The 19,013-nt window shown below is 43.3% G+C and overlaps 1 protein-coding gene across 1 annotated transcript; it reads left to right on the forward strand.

Annotated features, from left to right (window-relative positions):
• Nucleotides 1-3,448: 3,448 nt before the first annotated feature.
• LOC139422616 (NLR family CARD domain-containing protein 3-like) lies at nucleotides 3,449-18,727 on the forward strand. Its single transcript, XM_071173761.1, has 7 exons — nucleotides 3,449-3,503; nucleotides 3,975-5,763; nucleotides 6,041-6,214; nucleotides 16,175-16,348; nucleotides 17,357-17,530; nucleotides 17,753-17,799; nucleotides 18,191-18,727. The coding sequence occupies exons 1-7, from the start codon at nucleotides 3,449-3,451 to the stop codon at nucleotides 18,718-18,720; spliced, it is 2,943 nt and encodes a 980-aa protein (XP_071029862.1). The 3' UTR covers nucleotides 18,721-18,727.
• Nucleotides 18,728-19,013: the final 286 nt, after the last annotated feature.

Genomic DNA, 19,013 nt, shown 5'->3' on the forward strand with positions numbered 1-19,013 from the left:
AACAGAAGGTTCCTTCTAGAACTAAAAAGGCTTCTATCACTTCCTTAATATATGGAACCACTAAAAGTTCTATATATTTTTGGGTTCAGTGAACCTGTAGAGTTCTGATAACCAAAAGGTTCCTGTTTTGAGGATGGGAACCCAGCAGCCCTCCAGTGGTCAGAACAAGTCCACCCATTTATTCCAGCACCCGGCCCGGGATTAGAACCAGCCACCGTTCAGCCATAGGTCATACTCCCTCCACAGCTCCAACTCCTTAGCCGCTGGGTGAAAACCTGAGTTAATCTTCAGAAATAAGCATGAATTAATCTGCTAAAATGAAGACAAAATGCTATGCAGACAAACATGGTATTACTTGTTATACATAGGTATAATACATAAATCACTGCCAAAAGCACAATACTTGCTATTGCATGTATGCAGTGAGTCAGTGGTTCCTGAGCCACATGTAATTGCTTTGTAGTAGTTAAAATAATGTTTTATATTTCTATATGATCAATCCATCCCCTTATAATTTGGGATCAAATATGCTCTGAAAGCAAACATGTTGACATGAGTACCCTGATATCGGGGAATTTGTGCCATTCTGAAAAAATTGTTATAATATATATTATTAATGGATTGATCATATAGAAATATAAAACATTATTTTAACTACTACAAAGCAATTACATGTGGCGCAGGAACCACTGACTCTGCATTATTCTATAGTATTATCAAGACACCTGCTGTTAACTCTTAACTACTTAGGACAGCTCACGAGGTGTCCTAAATATCTGCTGACTAGGTGGGACTAGAGACTTCATAAATAGCTTTAATTTCTACCCATAAGTGTAAAATGTCTTTGTTCTCAGCACTTATACGACCAATGTTCTACTCTGAGGCACTTTGTGGATGTGGTCCCTGATCTCAACATATTGTTATAAAAAACATAGAATGTTTGTTTTACATAATGATAAAAAATGAATATTACCAATGTAACCCACTGTAAAGACTGGGTTTAGTTGATTGTGTTGCACTGCTCATGTCCGCGTCCCCGTATAGAACTGTCCGCGTCCCCGTATAGAACTGTCCGCGTCCCCATACAGAACTGTCCGCGTCCCCGTGCAGAACTGTCCGCGTCCCCGTGCAGAACTGTCCGCGTCCCCGTACAGAACTGTCCGCGTCCACGTTGGTGTGGCGCCAAGCCGGTTACGCGCAGAGTGGACTGAGGTGATCTTGGGGAATAACGACGGAGTTTATTACAGTGTTGAGACACCGAAGTTTACTGTTCAATTTGCTTTTTGCTTTACGGTCAGGGACAGTATGAGTGTAGCCAGATCCTTTTCACTCTCTATCCTTGTTTCAATTTGTGTTTCACCGGATTCATCATCGAAACGAGGGACAGACGAACGACCTGCTAGCTAGTCGGTACAGCTCGGTACGCTAGCTAGCTACTCTACCAGCAGCATCCTAGTTATCCTAGTTAGTCGTTACAGCTCAGTAAACTAGCTAGCTACTTTACCAGCAGCATCCTAGTTATCCTAGCTAGTCGGTACAGCTCGGTAAGCTAGCTAGCTACTCTACCAGCAGCATCCTAGTTATCCTAGCTAGTTGGTACAGCTCGGTAAGCTAGCTAGCTACTCTACCAGCAGCATCCTAGTTATCATAGCTACCACTACATCATCACCGGCTGTCTGCATTTCTTGTGGACCGATGGAGCTCCCCTGTTGTTTCTTCCACCTGTTAAATCCCGTGGAGGGCTTCTCCCTCTCTCGTTGACGGATGCTGGCTACCTCTGTCCGGTTCTCCTCTCTTCACTAGATGGACGGTAACTTTAGTGTTTAAACCCTCTGTGTCCAAGGACCGAACTTTTGAATATTATTTTCAGGGCGCCTCAATAGCAGGTATTGAACCCCGGGTAAATAATCACTAGTCAGAACCTCAACCTCAGTATACATTCATTATAAAAATCATCTTAATATCTGATATTGTGAGTAAACAACCTCGAGAGTGCGTCTTCCAGCCCTCTAATAAATTACATAATTCAACCCTCCCGGTTAGTAAATTTACCTCAACATGCCCCCGGAGAAGGCAGAGTAACGACACCAGCCTTTTAGCGGGGCTGACAGACTGACTACAACGCTCGCGTCGCAAATTGAATTTCGTTATTAAAAATGACACACTGCTCGAGCGCCAACGAGCGTCTAGAAGTCAGTTCTATTTGTGACGCAGTTCGCGCTGCATCTCCTCATTGGTTTATAGAAGCAGGTACCCACGTGCCATCTCCTCATTGGTTTATAGAAGCAGGTACCCACGTGCCATCTCATTTAGCAAAAAGACATAAACATAACTTGACATAAACATAACTTCTTTAAACAATAAAAGCTCATTTACGAACATTTCTGAAAATGGATGTATAGCTTTTTGGAATGAAACTCTTATGTTTCCCCATCTGAGCTCAGAGTAGATGAGAGATGTAATGTTTGTCTCTGTTGTGTTGAAGTCCAATCAAGCAGGAGAGACCAGCCTCCCCTGTACCCAGCTGTGTGTCCATGAAGAGTGACCAGTCTATGGAACTACCTATATCCTTTAGAGAGGGAGACTTTTCTACTGAACAAAGGTAAGAAGAACTCATGGGTCCTGGTCAGTGAGTTAAACAACACTGTCTCTAGTCATTTCTCCTCTCCCATTTTCCCATTTATTGTTGTTGTTTTCATAATCCAGAGGCTAATCATTTTGTCCATTTGCATAGTCCTAAAACAATAGTAAACAAACACAACATTCCCTCCCTGTGTGTGTGTGTGTGTGTGTGTGTGTGTGTGTGTGTGTGTGTGTGTGTGTGTGTGTGTGTACTCCCTGGATGAGGAGATGTAATCTCATGTTTTGTCCACAGAAACCAACAGGGGAGATCAGAGTCAGAGATTCTCAGTGGTCAGTCTTCCCAGAGTCATCAAACAGACCTGGACTCCATATTCAGTGTATGTGGTCCTGTTATGTACATTTGTTTTTGTTTACCTCAAGAAAAGTTGATCTGTCAATCATTCATTAATGTGTTGATGAGAAAGCATTTGTTCTCTTGCTTAACTTAGTTACTTGTGTCACACCCTGACCATAGTTTGCTTTGTATGTTTCTATGTTTTGTTTGGTCAGGGTGTGATCTGAGTGGGCATTCTATGTTGTGTGTCTAGTTTGTCTGTTTCTGTATTTGGCCTGATATTGTTCTCAATCAGAGGCAGGTGTTAGTCATTGTCTCTGATTCGGAACCATATTTAGGTAGCCTGTTTTGTGGTGGGGTTTGTGGGTGATTGTTCTTGTCTCTGTTTGCACCAGGGCTGGTTTGGGTTTCACGTTACGTTTAGTGGTTTGTATCATCTTTAAAGATGTATCAAGATAAGCTGCATTTTGGTCCTTTGATGGAAGAAAACCTTTACAACTTAATTTATTTCAGTTGCTTGAAAAGAAAATTATGACATTTGTGAAGAACGAGCTGAAGATGTTCAAGAGGAACCTGAAGATGAGCAGCAGGAGAGCAGTGCCAGAGAGGGGGCTCTGAAGATCACACTGCACATCCTGAGGAAAATGAACCAGATGGAGCTTGCTGACACACTGGAGAAATGTAAGATCTGTCTGCCTCATGAATGCTGTTTTATAACATTTAAAAGCTGTAGCTAAAGTACAGCTAAAGTAGCAGTGTAACTCAATGATATTGTAGCAGCCTTAACACAACACCTAGTGACCTCATTAAGTAGCAGCAGGGATGTGTTGTGCTGATTAATTTAGAGAGAGAGAGAGAGAGAGAGAGACAACAGTAATAATACCATCAATAATACCAATAATAATATAATCAGTCACACCAGTCTGTAATGCTTTATGAAAACATTTACAGACAGTTAAATAAATTATTATAATTTAAATTTTATAACAGTCCTACAATATTGCAGGCATTAAAACAGACGTAATATTAATATCCTCTGTGTTATTTCTTCATTCAGATGAGCTTGCTGTGATTTGCCAACGTGAACTCAAATCTAATCTAAAGAAGAAGTTTCAATGTGTATTTGAGGGGATCGCTAAACAAGGAAACCCAACACTTCTCAATAAGATCTACACAGAGCTCTACATCACAGAGGGTGGAACAGGAGAGGTCAATAATGAACATGAGCTGAGACAGATTGAGACAACAACCAGGAAACAATCAAGACCAGAGACTGCAATCAAATGTAACGACATCTTCAAACCCTTAACTGGACAAGACAAACTTATCAGAACTGTTCTGACAAAGGGAGTCGCTGGCATTGGAAAAACAGTCTCTGTGCAGAAGTTCATTCTGGACTGGGCTGAAGGAAAAGCAAATCAGGATGTCCAATTTGTATTTTCATTCCCTTTCCGGGAGCTGAATTTGATGAAAGAGGACAAACACACTTTCATTGAACTTCTCAATCACTTCTCAATGGAAACCAAACAATCAGGAATCTCCAACTACAACAAGTACAAAGTTCTGTTCATCTTTGATGGTCTGGATGAGTGCCGACTGCCCCTAGACTTCCAGAAGAACAAGATCTGTTGTGACATCACAGAGTCAACCTCAGTGGATGTTCTGCTGACAAATCTCATCAAGGGAAATCTGCTTCCCTCTGCTCTCCTCTGGATAACTACCCGACCTGCAGCAGCCAATAAGATCCCTTCAGGATGTGTTGACCAGGTGACAGAGGTACGAGGGTTCAATGACCCACAGAAGGAGGAGTACTTCAGGAAGAGATTCAGTGATGAGGACCTGGCCAGCAGAATCCTCTCACACATAAAGACATCAAGGAGCCTCCACATCATGTGCCACATTCCAGTCTTCTGTTGGATTTCTGCAATAGTCCTTGAACACATGCTGAAACATAAGAGAGAAGAGATGCCCAAGACTCTGACTGAGATGTACACACACCTTGTGGTGTTTCATACCAAACAGAAGAATGAAAAGTATCTTGGGAAAGAAGAGACAGGTCCACACTGGAATAAAGAGAGCATTCTGTCACTGGGAAAACTGGCTTTTCAACAGCTTGTGAATGGCAATCTGATTTTCTATGAAGAAGACCTGAAAGAGGCTGGCATTGATGTTAATGAAGCCTCAGTGTACTCAGGATTGTGCACACAGCTCTTTAAAGAGGAATGTGGGCTGTACCAGGACAAGGTGTACTGCTTTGTTCATCTGAGCATTCAGGAGTTTCTGGCTGCTGTATATGTGTTCCTCTCATTCATCAACAACAATGAGAATCTAATGGCCGAACCTCAATCAAAGTCTATTATTCCTGTGAGGATCAGGCACAAGCGTAAAGTTACTGTCTACAAGAGTGCTGTGGATAAAGCCTTACAAAGTGAAACAGGAAACCTGGACCTTTTCCTCCGCTTCCTTCTGGGCCTCTCATTGGAGTCCAATCAGAAGCACTTACGAGGTCTACTGACAAAGACAAGAAGCAGCTCACAGAGCCATGAAGAAACAGTCGAGTACATCAAGGAGAAGATCAGGGAGAATCCCTCTCCAGAGAGGAGCATCAATCTGTTCCACTGTCTGAATGAACTGAATGACCATTCTCTAGTGGAGGAGATCCAAAGATACCTGAGCTCAGGAAGTCTCTCAGAAGATGAACTGTCACCTGCACAGTGGTCAGCTCTGGTCTTTGTGTTGCTGACTTCAGAAAAGGAGCTGGATGTGTTTGACCTGAAGAAATACTCCAGATCAGAGGAAGGTCTTCTGAGGCTGCTGCCAGTGGTCAAAGCCTCCAGAGCTGTTCTGTGAGTACATAAAATGACATTTAAGAACTAATCATCAGGAAGAAATATTCAGTTTAGAGAAAAATATGCATTATAATATGTATATAATATTATATTGAAAAACATATTGAATAAATTCATTGATTTTCACATTAGTATAACAATATGACCATACAATTCTAGGAGACGGAAGATGAATCTATATGTTTGAGAGAATAAACCAAATGCATCTGCCATTGTCCTTCTACACTACTGGTGTTAAATTCACATCATGAAGTCATGATGATCTCTTTGTCAGGCTGTCAGACTGTGGAGTCACAGAAGAAGGCTGTGCTTCTCTGGTCTCAGCTCTGAGATCAAACCCCTCACACCTGAGAGAGCTGGATCTGAGTAACAATGACCTGAAGGATTCAGGAGTGAAGCTGCTCTCTGCTGGACTGGGGAATCCCCACTGTAAACTGGAGACTCTGAGGTCAGTATTCCTGTAGATGGTCAACATGTGATAACTGTTCACCAGATCCACATGTGTTTACCAGACACACATAATCCACAACATATGTGTTTGGACAGTGAAGCTTACAGTGTTAAATGTGGTGCTATGCTCCAGCATTTTGGATTTTGAGATAGAATGTTTCATATTAGGTGACAGTACAGAATGTCACCTTTTATTTGAGGTTAATGGTGAGAGGTTAGCATGTTTTGTTGTAGCCTCTGTTATTGGTATTGGTGAGAGGTTGGCATGTTTTGTTGTAGCCTCTGTTATTGGTAATGGTGAGAGGTTAGCATGTTTTGTTGTAGCCTCTGTTATTGGTAATGGTGAGAGGTTAGAATGTTTTGTTGTAGCCTCTGTTATTGGTAAGGGTGAGAGGTTAGTATGTTTTGTTGTAGCCTCTGTAACTTTCTCACTCATTATTATTCATGATTCATTCATGATCGTTCTCAATCATGCCAGTCACAGGCTGATGTAGTCATTGTATTTAAAGAATATTGGACTAAATACTAAACTTTTGACTACTTTAATACACTATAAGTTAATTGGTCAGAATACTTATGTCTTCTTCAAAAGGGGGGACTAGATACATAAAGTGCTTTTATTTATAAACGGTGAAACAGATATGTATTAAAATACCCTCAAATTAAAGGTGACATTATAAACTGTCACCTCATATGAAACATTTGATCTGAAATCCAAAATGTTGGAGTATAGAGACACATTTAAAATGTTAGCTTCACTGTCAAAATAGATATGGTGTGGACTGTATACTCAATACAATCTAAATCTGTTTACAGATAGGCTATGTACATGTGCAGTGATCTGTGAGCTGCTCTGACAGCTGGTGCTTAAAGCTAGTGAGGGAGATATGCGTCTCAAGCTTCAGTGATTTTTGCAGTTCGTTCCAGTCATTGGCAGCAGAGAACTGGAAGGAAAGGCGGCCAAAGGACGAATTGGCTTTGGGGGTTACCAGTATGATATACATGCTGGAGCACGTGCTACGGGTGGGTGCTGCTATGGGGACCAGTGAGCTGAGATACCTAGCAGAGACTTATGGATGACCTGGAGCCAGTGGGTTTGGCGACGAGTATGAAGCGAGGGCCAGCCATTGAGAGTGTACAGGTTGTAGTGGTGGGTAGTATATGAGGCTTTGGTGTCAACACGGATTGCACTGTGATACACTGCATCAAATTTGTTGAATAGAGTGTTGACATCGCCGAAGTCGAGAATCGGTAGGATGGTCAGTTTGACAAGGGTATGTTTGGCAGCATGAGTGAAGGATGCTTTGTTGCAAAATAGGAAGCCGATTCTAGAATTAATTTTGGATTGGAGATGGTTAATGTGAGTCTGGAAGGAGAGTTTACAGTCTAGCACCTAGGTATTTGTAGTTGTCCACATATTCCAATTCCGAACCGTCCAGAGTAGTGATGCTGGGCAGGCGGGCAGGTGCGGGTAGCGATCGGTTGAAGAGCAGGCATTTAGTTTTACTTGCATTTAAGAGCAGTTGGAGGCCACGGAAGGAGAGTTGTATGGCATTGAAGCTCATCTGGAGGTTAGTTAACAGTGTCCAAAGAAGGGTCAGAAGTATACAGAATGGTGTCGTCTGCATAGAGGTGGATCAGAGACTCACCAGCAGCAAGAGCGACCTCATTGATGTATACAGAGAAGAGAGTCGGCCTGAGAATTGAACCCTGTGGCACCCACATAGAGACTGCCAAATGTCCGGCCAACAGGCCTTCCAATTTGACACACTGAACTCTATCAGAGAAGTAGTTGATTAACCAGGCGAGGCAGTCATTTGAGAAACCAAGGCTGTTGATTCTGCCGATGGGAATGTGGTGATTGACAGAGTTGAATTCCTTGGCCAGGTTGATGAATACGACTGCACAGTAATGTCTCTTATCAATGGCGGTTATGATATCGTTTAGGACCTTGAACGTGGCTGAAGTACACCCATGATCAGCTCTGAAAACAGATTGCATAGCGGAGAAGGTACGGTGGGATTCTAAATGGTCGGTAATCTGTTTGTTTACTTGGCTTTCGAAAACCTTAGAAAGGCAGGGTAGGATATAGGTCTGTAGCAGTTTGGGTCTAGAGTGTCTCCCCCTTTGAAAAGGGGGATGACCGTGGCAGCTTCCCATCTTTGGGGATCTCAGACGATACGAAAGAGAGGTTGAACAGGCTAGTAATAGGGGTTGCAACAATTTCAGCTGATACTTTTAGAAAGAGAGGGTCCAGATTGTCCAGCCCAGCTGATTTGTCGGGGGTCCAGATTTTGCAGCTCTTTCAGAACATCAGCTGACTGGATTTGGGTGAAGGAGAAGCGGGGGAGGTTTGGGCAAGTTGCTGTGGGGGGTGCAGTGCTGTTGACCGGGATAGGGGTAGTCAGGTGGAAAGCATGGCCAGCCATTGAAAAATGCTTATTGAAATTCTCAATTATAGTGGATTTATCGGTGGTGACAGTGTTTCCTAGCCTCAGTGCAGTGGGCAGCTGGGAGGAGGTGCTCTTATTCTCAATGGAGTTTACAGTGTCCGGAGTTTTGGAGTTTGAGCTACAGGATGCACATTTCTGTTTGAAAAAGCTAGGCTTAGCTTTCCTTACTACCTGTGTATATTGGTTCCTAACTTCCCTGAAAAGTTGCATATCACTAATGCTAATGCAGAATGCCACAGGATGTTTTTGTGCTGGTCAAGGGCAGACAGGTCTGGCGTGAACCAAGGACTATATCTATTCCTAGTTCTACATTTTTTGAGAGGGGCCTGCTTATTTAAGATGGTGAGGAAGGCACTTTTAAAGATTAGCCAGGCATCATCTACTGACGGGATGAGGTCAATGTCATTCCAGGATACCCCGGCCAGATCGATTAGAAAGGTCTGCATGCAGAAATGTTTTAGAGAGCGTTTGACATTTGACAGTGATGAGGGGTGGTCGTTTGGTCGCAGACCCATTACGGATGCAGGCAATGATCGCTGAGATCTTGGTTAAAAACAGCAGAGATGTATTTGCAGGGCGAGTTGGTTAGGATGATATCTATGAGGGCTCCCGTGTTTACGGATTTGTGGTTGTACCTGGTGGGTTCATTGATAATTTGTGTGAGATTGAGGGCATCAAGCTTAGATTTTAGGATGGCCGGGGTATTAAGCATGTCCCAGTTTAGGTCACTTAGCAGCACGGGCTCTGAAGGTAGATGGGGGCAATCAATTCACATATGGTGTCCAGAGCACAGCTGGGGGCAGAGGGTGGTCTATAGCAAGCGGCAACAGTGAGAGACATGTTTCTGGAAAGGTGGATTTTTAAAAGAAGCTCAAATTGTTTGGGTACAGACCTGGATTGTAAAACAGAACTCTGCAGGCTATCTTTGCAGTATATTGCAACACCGCCCTCTTTGGCAGTTCTTTCTTGTCTGAAAATTTTATAGTTAGGGATGGAAATGTCAGGGTTTTTGGTGGTCTTCCTAAGCCAGGATTCAGACACAGCTAGGACATCCGGATTGGCAGAGTGTGCTAAAGCAGTGAATAAAACCAACTTAGGAAGGAGGATTCTAAGACTTTTACGGTTACAGAAGTCAACAAATGAGAGCACCTGGGGAGTGGGAGTGGAGCTATGCAGGTCCTGGATTAACCTCTACATCACCAGAAGAGGAGAAGTAGGATACGGCTAAAGGCTATAAGAACTGGTTGTCTAGTACGTTCGGAACAGAGAGTAAAAGGAGCAGGATTATGGGCACGATAGAATAGATTCAAGGCATAATGTACACACAAAGATATGGTAGGATGTGAGTACATTGGAGGTAAACCTAGGCATCGAGTAATGATGAGAGAGATATTGTCTCTAGAGACATCATTTTAACCACAAACAGGACCAAGCCTGGCCTGTTGAGGAGTGACGGACTCCATCCTAGATGGACGGGTGCTCTCATCTTATCTACGAACATAGACAGGGCTCTAACTCCTCTAGCTCCAAAATGAAATAGGGTGCAGGCCAGTTAGCAGGCTGTTAGCCAGCCTGCCAGTTTAGTGGAGTCTGCCACTAGCACAGTCAGTGTAGTCAGCTCAGCTATCCTCATTGAGACCGTGTCTGTGTCTCGATTTAGGTTGGGCAAAATGAACCATGGCGGTGTTCGCCTTAGCAATATCACTGGAATGAAGACCTCCATTCCTGCCATAATTGAAAGAGATTGTAATACCTCACATCTCAAAATGGGGCTACTCAATGTTAGATCCCTCACCTCCAAGGCAGTTATAGTCAATGAACTAATCACGGATCATAATCTTGATGTGATTGGCCTGACTGAAACATGGCTTAAGCCTGATGAATTTACTGTGTTAAATGAGGCCTCACCTCCTGGTTGCACTAGTGATCATATCCCCCGCAAAGGCGGTGGTGTTGCTAACATTTACGCAAATTTCAATTTACAAAAAAACCCAGACATTTTCTTCTTTTCAAATCAAATTAAATGAAGTTGAGGTTTAGCAAAATGTTTTCAAATCAAATCAAATCAAATCAAATGTTATTTGTCAGATACACATGGTTAGCAGATGTTAATGCGAGTGTAGCGAAATGCTTGTGCTTCTAGTTCCGACAATGCAGTAATAACCAACAAGTAATCTAACTAACAATTCCAAAACTACTGTCTTATACACAGTGTAAGGGGATAAAGAATAGGTACATAAAGATATATGGATGAGTGATGGTACAGAGCAGCATAGGCAAGATACAGTAGATGGTATCGAGTACAGTATATACATATGAGATGAGTATGTAAACAAAGTGGCATAGTTAAAGTGGCTAGTGATACATGTATTACATAAGGATGCAGTAGATGATATAGAGTACAGTATATACGTATGCATATGAGATGAATAATGTAGGGTATGTAAACATTATATTAGGTAGCATTGTTTAAAGTGGCTAGTGATATATTTTACATAATTTCCCATCAATTCCCATTATTAAAGTGGCTGGAGTTAAGTCAGTGTGTTGGCAGCAGCCACTCAATGTTAATGGTGGCTGTTTAACAGTCTGATGGCCTTGAGATAGAAGCTGTTTTTCAGTCTCTCGGACCCAGCTTTGATGCACCTGTACTGACCGCGCCTTCTGGATGATAGCGGGGTGAACAGGCAGTGGCTCGGGTGGTTGTTGTCCTTGATGATCTTTATGGCCTTCCTGTAACATCGGGTGGTGTAGGTGTCCTGGAGGGCAGGTAGTTTGTCCCCGGTGATGCGTTGTGCAGACCTCACTACCCTCTGGAGAGCCTTACGGTTGTGGGCGGAGCAGTTGCCGTACCAGGCGGTGATACAGCCTGCCTGGATGCTCTCGATTGTGCATCTGTAGAAGTTTGTGAGTGCTTTTGGTGACAAGCCAAATTTCTTCAGCCTCCTGAGGTTGAAGAGGCGCTGCTGCGCCTTCTTCACAATGCTGTCTGTGTGAGTGGACCAATTCAGTTTGTCTGTGATGTGTACGCCGAGGAACTTAAAACTTACTACCCTCTCCACTACTGTTCCATCGATGTGGATAGGGGGGTGTTCCCTCTGCTGTTTCCTGAAGTCCACAATCATCTCCTTAGTTTTGTTGACGTTGAGTGTGAGGTTATTTTCCTGACACCACACTCCGAGGGCCCTCACCTCCTCCCTGTAGGCCGTCTCGTCGTTGTTGGTAATCAAGCCTACCACTGTTGTGTCGTCCGCGAACTTGATGATTGAGTTGGAGGCGTGCGTGGCCACGCAGTCGTGGGTGAACAGGGAGTACAGGAGAGGGCTCAGAACGCACCCTTGTGGGGCACCAGTGTTGAGGATCAGCGGGGTGGAGATGTTGTTGCCTACCCTCACCACCTGGGGGCGGCCCGTTTTGAGCTTCTAGTCACAAAATCTATGCAGCCTACTCAATCACTTTTGATAGCTACTGTTTACAGGCCTCCTGGGCCATATACAGCGTTCCTCACTGAGTTCCCTGAATTCCTTTCAGACCTTGTAGTCATGACAGATCATTTTCACATTTTTGGTGACTTTAATATTCACATGGAAAAGTCCACAGACCCACACCAAAATGGCTTTTGGAGCCATCATCGACTCAGTGGGTTTTGTCCAACATGTCTCCAGACCTACTCACTGCCACAGTCATACTCTGGACCTAGTTTTGTCCCGTGGAATAAATGTTGTGGATCTTAATGTTTTTCCTCATAATCCTGGACTATCGGACCACCATTTTATTACGTTTGCAATCTCAACAAATAATCTGCTCAGACCCCAACCAAGGATCATCAAAAGTCGTGCTTTAAATACTCGGACAACTCAAAGATTCCTGGATGCTCTTCCAGATTTCCTCCTTCCAAAAATCAGTTAACCACCTAACTGAGGAACTCAATTTAACCTTGCGCAATACCCTAGATGCAGTTGCACCCCTAAAAACTAAAAACATTTCTCATAAGAAACTAGCTCCCTGGTACACAGAAAATACCCGAGCTCTGAAGCAAGCTTCCAGAAAATTGGAACGGAAATGGCGCCACACCAAACTGGAAGTATTCCGACTAGCTTGGAAAGACAGTACCGTGCAGTATCGAAGAGCCCACACTGCTGCTTGATCATCCTATTTTTCCAACTTAATTGAGGAAAATAAGAACAATCACAAATACATTTTTGATACTAACTAAAAAAGCAGCATTCCCCAAGAGAGGATGGCTTTCACGTCAGCAGTGATAAATTCATGAACTTTTTTGAGGAAAAGATCGTGATCATTAGAAAGCAAATTACGGACTCCTCTTTAAATCTACGTATTCCTCCAACGCTCAGTTGTCCTAAATATGCACAACTCTGCCAGGACCGAGGATCAAGGGAGACACTCAAGTGTTTTAATACTATATCTCTTGACACAATGATGAAAATAATCATGGCATCTAAACCTTCAACCTGCATGCTGGAACCTATTCCAACTAAACTACTGAAAGAGCTGCTTCCTGTGCTTGGCCCTCCTATGTTGAACATAATAAACGGCTCTCTATCCACCGGATGTGTACCAAACTCACAAAAAGTAATAAAGCCTCTCTTGATAAAGCCAAACCTTGACCCAGAAAATATTAAAAACTATCGGCCAATATCGAATCTCCCATTCCTCTCAAAAATTTTAGAAAAGGCTGTTGCGCAACAACTCACTGCCTTCCTGAAGACAAACAATGTATACGAAATGCTTCAGTCTGGTTTTAGACCCCATCATAGCACTGAGACTGCACTTGTGAAGGTGGTAAATGACCTTTTAATGGCGTCAGACCGAGGCTCTGCATCTGTCCTCGTGCTCCTAGACCTTAGTGCTGCTTTTGATACCATCGATCACCACTTTCTTTTAGAGATTGGAAACCCAAATTGGTCTACACGGACACGTTCTGGCCTGGTTTAGATCTTATCTGTCGGAAAGATATCAGTTTGTCTCTGTGAATGGTTTGTCCTCTGACAAATCAACTGTACATTTCGGTGTTCCTCAAGGTTCCGTTTTAGGACCACTATTGTTTTCAGTATATATTTTACCTCTTGGGGATGTCATTCGAAAACATAATGTTAACTTACACTGCTATCGCTATGACACACAGCTGTACATTTCAATGAAACATGGTGAAGCCCCAAAATTGCCCTCACTAGAAGCCTGTGTTTCAGACATAAGGAAGTGGATGGCTGCAAACGTTCTACTTTTAAACTCGGACAAAACAGAGATGCTTGTTCTAGGTCCCAAGAAACAAAGAGATCTTCTGTTGAATCTGACAATTAATCTTAAATCTTAATCTTACAGTCGTCTCAAATAAAACTGTGAAGGACCTCGGCGTTACTCTGGACCCTGATCTCTCTTTTGACGAACATATCAAGATCATTTCAAGGACAGCTTTTTTCCATCTACGTAACATTGCAAAAATCAGAAACTTTCTGTCCAGAAAAATGTATCCATGCTTTTGTTACTTCTAGGTTAGACTAATGCAATGCTCTACTTTCTGGCTACCCGGATAAAGCAAAAAATAAACAGTTAGTGCTAAATACGGCTGCTAGAATCCTGACTAGAACCCAAAAATTTGATCATATTACTCCAGTGCTAGCCTCCCTACACTGGCTTCCTGTCAAGGCAATGGCTGATATCAAGGTTTTACTGCTAACCTACAAAGCATTATATGGGCTTGCTCCTACCTATCTCTCTGATTTGGTCCTGCCGCACATACCTACACGTACGCTACGGTCAGAAGACGCAGGCCTCCTAATTGTCCCTAGAATGTCTAAGCAAACAGCTGGAGGCAGGGCTTTCTCCTATAGAGCTCCATTTTTATGGAATGGTCTGCCTACCCATGTGAGAGACGCAAACTCGGTCTCAACCTTTAAGTCTTTATTGAAGACTCATCTCTTCAGTAGGTCCTATGATTGAGTGTAGTCTGGCCCAGGAGTGTGAATGTGAACGGAAGGAACTGGAGCAACGAACCGCCCTTGCTGTCTCTGCCTAGCCGGTTCCCCTCTCTATACTGGGATTCTCTGCCTCTAACCCTATTACAGGGGCTGAGTCACTGGCTTACTGGTGGTCTTTCATTCCGACCGTGGGAGCTGTGCGTCGCTTGAGTGGGTTGAGTCACTGATGTGGTCTTCCTGTCTGGGTTGGCACCCCCCCTTGGGTTTTGCCATGGCGGAGATCTTTGTGGGCTATACTCGGTCCTTGTCTCAGGATGGTAAGTTGGTGGTTGAAGATATCCCTCTAGTGGTGTGGGAGCTGTGCTTTGGCAAAGTGGGTGGGGTTATATCCTGCCTGTTTGGCCCTGTCCGGGGGTATCGTCGGATGGGGGCACAGTGTCTCCTGACCCCCTCCTGTCTCAGCCACCAGTATCTATGCTGCAGTAGTTTATGTGTCGGGGGGCTAGGGTCAGTCTGATATATCTGGAGTATTTCTCCTGTCCTATTCGGTGTCCTGTGTGAATCTAAGTGTGCGTTCTCTAATTCTCTCCTTCTCTCTTTTTTTCTCTCTCTCGGAGGACCTGAGCCCTAGGACCATGCCCCAGGACTACCTAACATGATGACTCCTTGCTGTCCCCAGTCCACCAGACCGTGCTGCTGCTCCAGTTTCAACTGTTCTGCCTCATTATTATTCGACCATGCTGGTCATTTATGAACATTTGAACATCTTGGCCATGTTCTGTTATAATCTCCATCCGGCACAGCCAGAAGAGGACTGGCCACCCCACATAGCCTGGTTCCTCTCTAGGTTTCTTCCTAGGTTTTGGCCTTTCTAGGGAGTTTTTCCTAGCCACCGTGCTTCTACACCTGCATTGCTTGCTGTTTGGGGTTTTAGGCTGAGTTTCTGTACAGCACTTTGAGATATCAGCTGATGTACGAAAGGCTTTATAAAATAACTTTGATTCAATAAATACATTTGATTTGATGTCACCACATCTGTGGGAGGTGGAACTAAATGGTTGGTTAAGGCATATTGAGCAGGGCTAGAGGCTCTACAGTGAAATAAGATAATAATCACTAACCAGGACAGTAATGGACAAGGCATATTGACAGTAGAGATGCGTAGCGAGTGATCATAGGGCTCCAGCTAGCGGGCCGGGGCTAGCAAGAGAGCATTAGGGCCTTAGAGGGACGTCAGTTGATGGACCAGTCGTGATGGCTTAGTAGGGTTTCGTGTAGCAGAGGGGTCCAAGTCCAATTGGAAAAATAGGTATAGTGGTATAGTTAGGTATAGGCATCGTTCATAAACTGGTCTGGTCAGTACTCAAATATTTGCACTATACATGTTTCTATCTACAACCAATACTTGGCTAATTTGTCATTTCTAATAATGATACATTAATTCATGAATATGTATGGCAGGTTTCAGGACACTGATATATCTGAACATTTTGAAAAAATGTACTGCCACTATTTTCTCCACCAAAGAATATCAGTGTGGTTTTAATATGATTTGACTCTTTGCAGGCTGTCAGGCTGTCTAGTCACAGAGGAAGGCTGTGCTTCTCTGGTCTCAGCTCTGGAGTCAAACCCCTCACACCTGAGAGAGCTGGATCTGAGTAACAACGACCTGAAGGATTCAGGAGTGAAGCTGCTCTCTGCTGGACTGGGAAATCCCCACTGTAAACTGGAGACTCTGAGGTCAGTATTCCTGTAGTTGGTCAACAAGTGATAACTGTTCACCAGATCCACATCTGTTTACCAGACACACATAGTCCACACCATATGTGTTTGGACAGTGAAGCTTACAGTTTTAAATGTGGTGCTCTGCTCCAGCATTTTGGATTTGAGATACAATGTTTCATATCAGGTGACAGTACAGAATGTCACCTTTTATTTGAGGTTGATGGTGAGAGGTTAGCATGTTTTGTTGTAGTCTCTGTTATTGGTAATGGTGAGAGGTTAGCATGTTGTGTTGTAGTCTCTGTTATTGGTAATGGTGAGAGGTTAGCATGTTTTGTTGTAGCCTCTGTTATTGGTAATGGTGAGAGGTTAGCATGTTTTGTTGTAGTCTCTGTTATTGGTAATGGTGAGAGGTTAGCATGTTTTGTTGTAGCCTCTGTTATTGGTAATGGTGAGAGGTCAGCATGTTTTGTTGTAGCCTCTGTTATTGGTAATGGTGAGAGGTTAGCATGTTTTGTTGTATCCTCTGTTATTGGTAATGGTGAGAGGTTAGCATGTTTTGTTGTAGCCTCTGTTATTGGTAATGGTGAGAGGTTAGCATGTTTTGAGTATAGAGACACATTTAAAAATGCTAGCTTCACTGTCTAAATAGATATGGTGTGGACTGTATACTCAATACAATCTAAATCTGATACCTCACTGTCTAAATAGATATGGTGTGGACTGTATACCCAATACAATCTAAATCTGATACCTCACTGTCTAAATAGATATGGTGGGGACTGTATACTCAATACAATCTAAATCTGATACCTCACTGTCTAAATAGATATGGTGTGGACTGTATACTCAATACAATCTAGATCTGATACCTCACTTATTTCTAATAATGAAACATTCATTTATAAATAGATATGGCAGGATTGAGGACACTGATTTATCTGAATATGTTGAAAAAATATACTGCCACTATTTTCACCACCAAAGAATAGCAGTGTGATTTTAATATGATTTGACTCTTTGCAGGCTGTCAGGCTGTCTAGTCACAGAGGAAGGCTGTGCTTCTCTGGTCTCAGCTCTGAGGTCAAACCCCTCACACCTGAGAGAGCTGGACCTGAGCTACAATCACCCAGGAGACTCAGGAGTCAGACTGCTCTCTGCTGGACTGGAGGATCCACACTGCAGACTGGAGAAACTCAAGTATGTAGAGGCTTTATGTCAATGTTCATATCAGACATGTTTGACTTATCAGGCTAGTTAAGACAAACATTCTGACCACCACTTGGACAAAGTTATATGATGACTGTGTGTGTGTGTGAGTTCAGTTTGTCTCTGTGTCCAGTGTGTGTGTGTCCAGTGTGTGTGTGTGTGAGTTCAGGTGTATCCCTCAATGACTGTCTGTTCTTCTGCTTACCGCTACAGTGTGGAACATGGTGGAGAGAACAGAATGAAACCTGGGATTAGAAAATGTGAGTGTTGACTGCTGTGAAGAATATGACTAAGAATAAGTCTTAATTCAAGTTAAGTCAAAGTCAAAGACCACCATCATTACTGACTTGGTCATATTAAATATCAGCTGTAGTTCTACAGAAGCAGAAATCAGGGACACCAAAGTTTACAAAGAGTTGCTTTGACTGTGTCTGTGTGTGTTCAGTGTGTGTGTGTGTGTGTAATTAATGGGAATAAGTGTGTTTTATATTACCATACAGTATAACATATGATCATTCAACAAGTCTCAAGTTACCTTAACTTCTCCTTTTGATACCTAGAAACATCTACATTAAATGAATTAGTGAAAAGTGTGTTAACATTCTAATGTGAATGATGATTTCTAATATTGTGTCTGGTTTCATCCATCAGATGTCTGTGATCTCACACTGAACCCAAACACAGTAAACAGACACCTCTCTCTGTCTGAGGAGAACAGAAAGGTGACATGGAGGACAGAGGAACATCCGTATCCTGATCACCCAGAGAGATTTGAGAACTGGGGACAGGTGCTGTGTAGAGAGGGTCTGACTGGGCGCTGTTACTGGGAGGTAGAGTGGAGTGGAGGGGTTGTTATTGGAGTGACAAATAAAGGAATCAACAGGAGAGGAGAGGGTGATGACTGTTGTCTTGGATACAATGACAAGTCCTGGAGTCTGATCTGCTCTGACAACCTTTACTATGCCTGTCACAATAATAATCTCACTATCATAGACGTCCCCTCCTCCAGCTCCCACAGAGTAGGAGTGTATCTGGACTGGCCAGCCGGCACTCTGTCCTTCTATAGAGCCTCCTCTGACACACTGACCCACCTGATCACATTCACCTCCACATTCACTGAGCCCCTCTATCCAGGGTTTAGGGTTTGGGGTTTTGGTGACTCAGTGTCCCTCTGTCAGTGATACGCACACACACACACACTGGACTCACAGACACACGCTGGACACACACACACACACACAAACTAGATACACCCACACACACAAACTAGATACACACACACTGGACACACACACACACACACACTCACACTGGATACACACACACACATACACCTGCTGGACACACACACTGGACACACACACACACACACAAACACACACTGGACTCACAGACACACACTGGACACACACACACACACACAAACACACACTGGACTCACAGACACACACTGGACACACACTGACACAGACAC

The sequence above is a fragment of the Oncorhynchus clarkii genome, chromosome 12, assembly GCF_045791955.1.
Source record: "Oncorhynchus clarkii lewisi isolate Uvic-CL-2024 chromosome 12, UVic_Ocla_1.0, whole genome shotgun sequence".
Classification (NCBI taxonomy): domain Eukaryota; kingdom Metazoa; phylum Chordata; class Actinopteri; order Salmoniformes; family Salmonidae; genus Oncorhynchus; species Oncorhynchus clarkii.

Bases quoted from the DNA above. Each gene is read 5' to 3' on its own strand.
- LOC139422616 (XM_071173761.1), top strand. From the start codon at position 3,449: ATGACATTTGTGAAGAACGAGCTGAAGATGTTCAAGAGGAACCTGAAG. The intron at 3,504-3,974 runs GCAGGAGAGCAG...TTCTTCATTCAG, and splicing joins GAGGAACCTGAAGATGAGCA to ATGAGCTTGCTGTGATTTGC. The intron at 17,531-17,752 runs GTATGTAGAGGC...TTACCGCTACAG, and splicing joins TGCAGACTGGAGAAACTCAA to TGTGGAACATGGTGGAGAGA.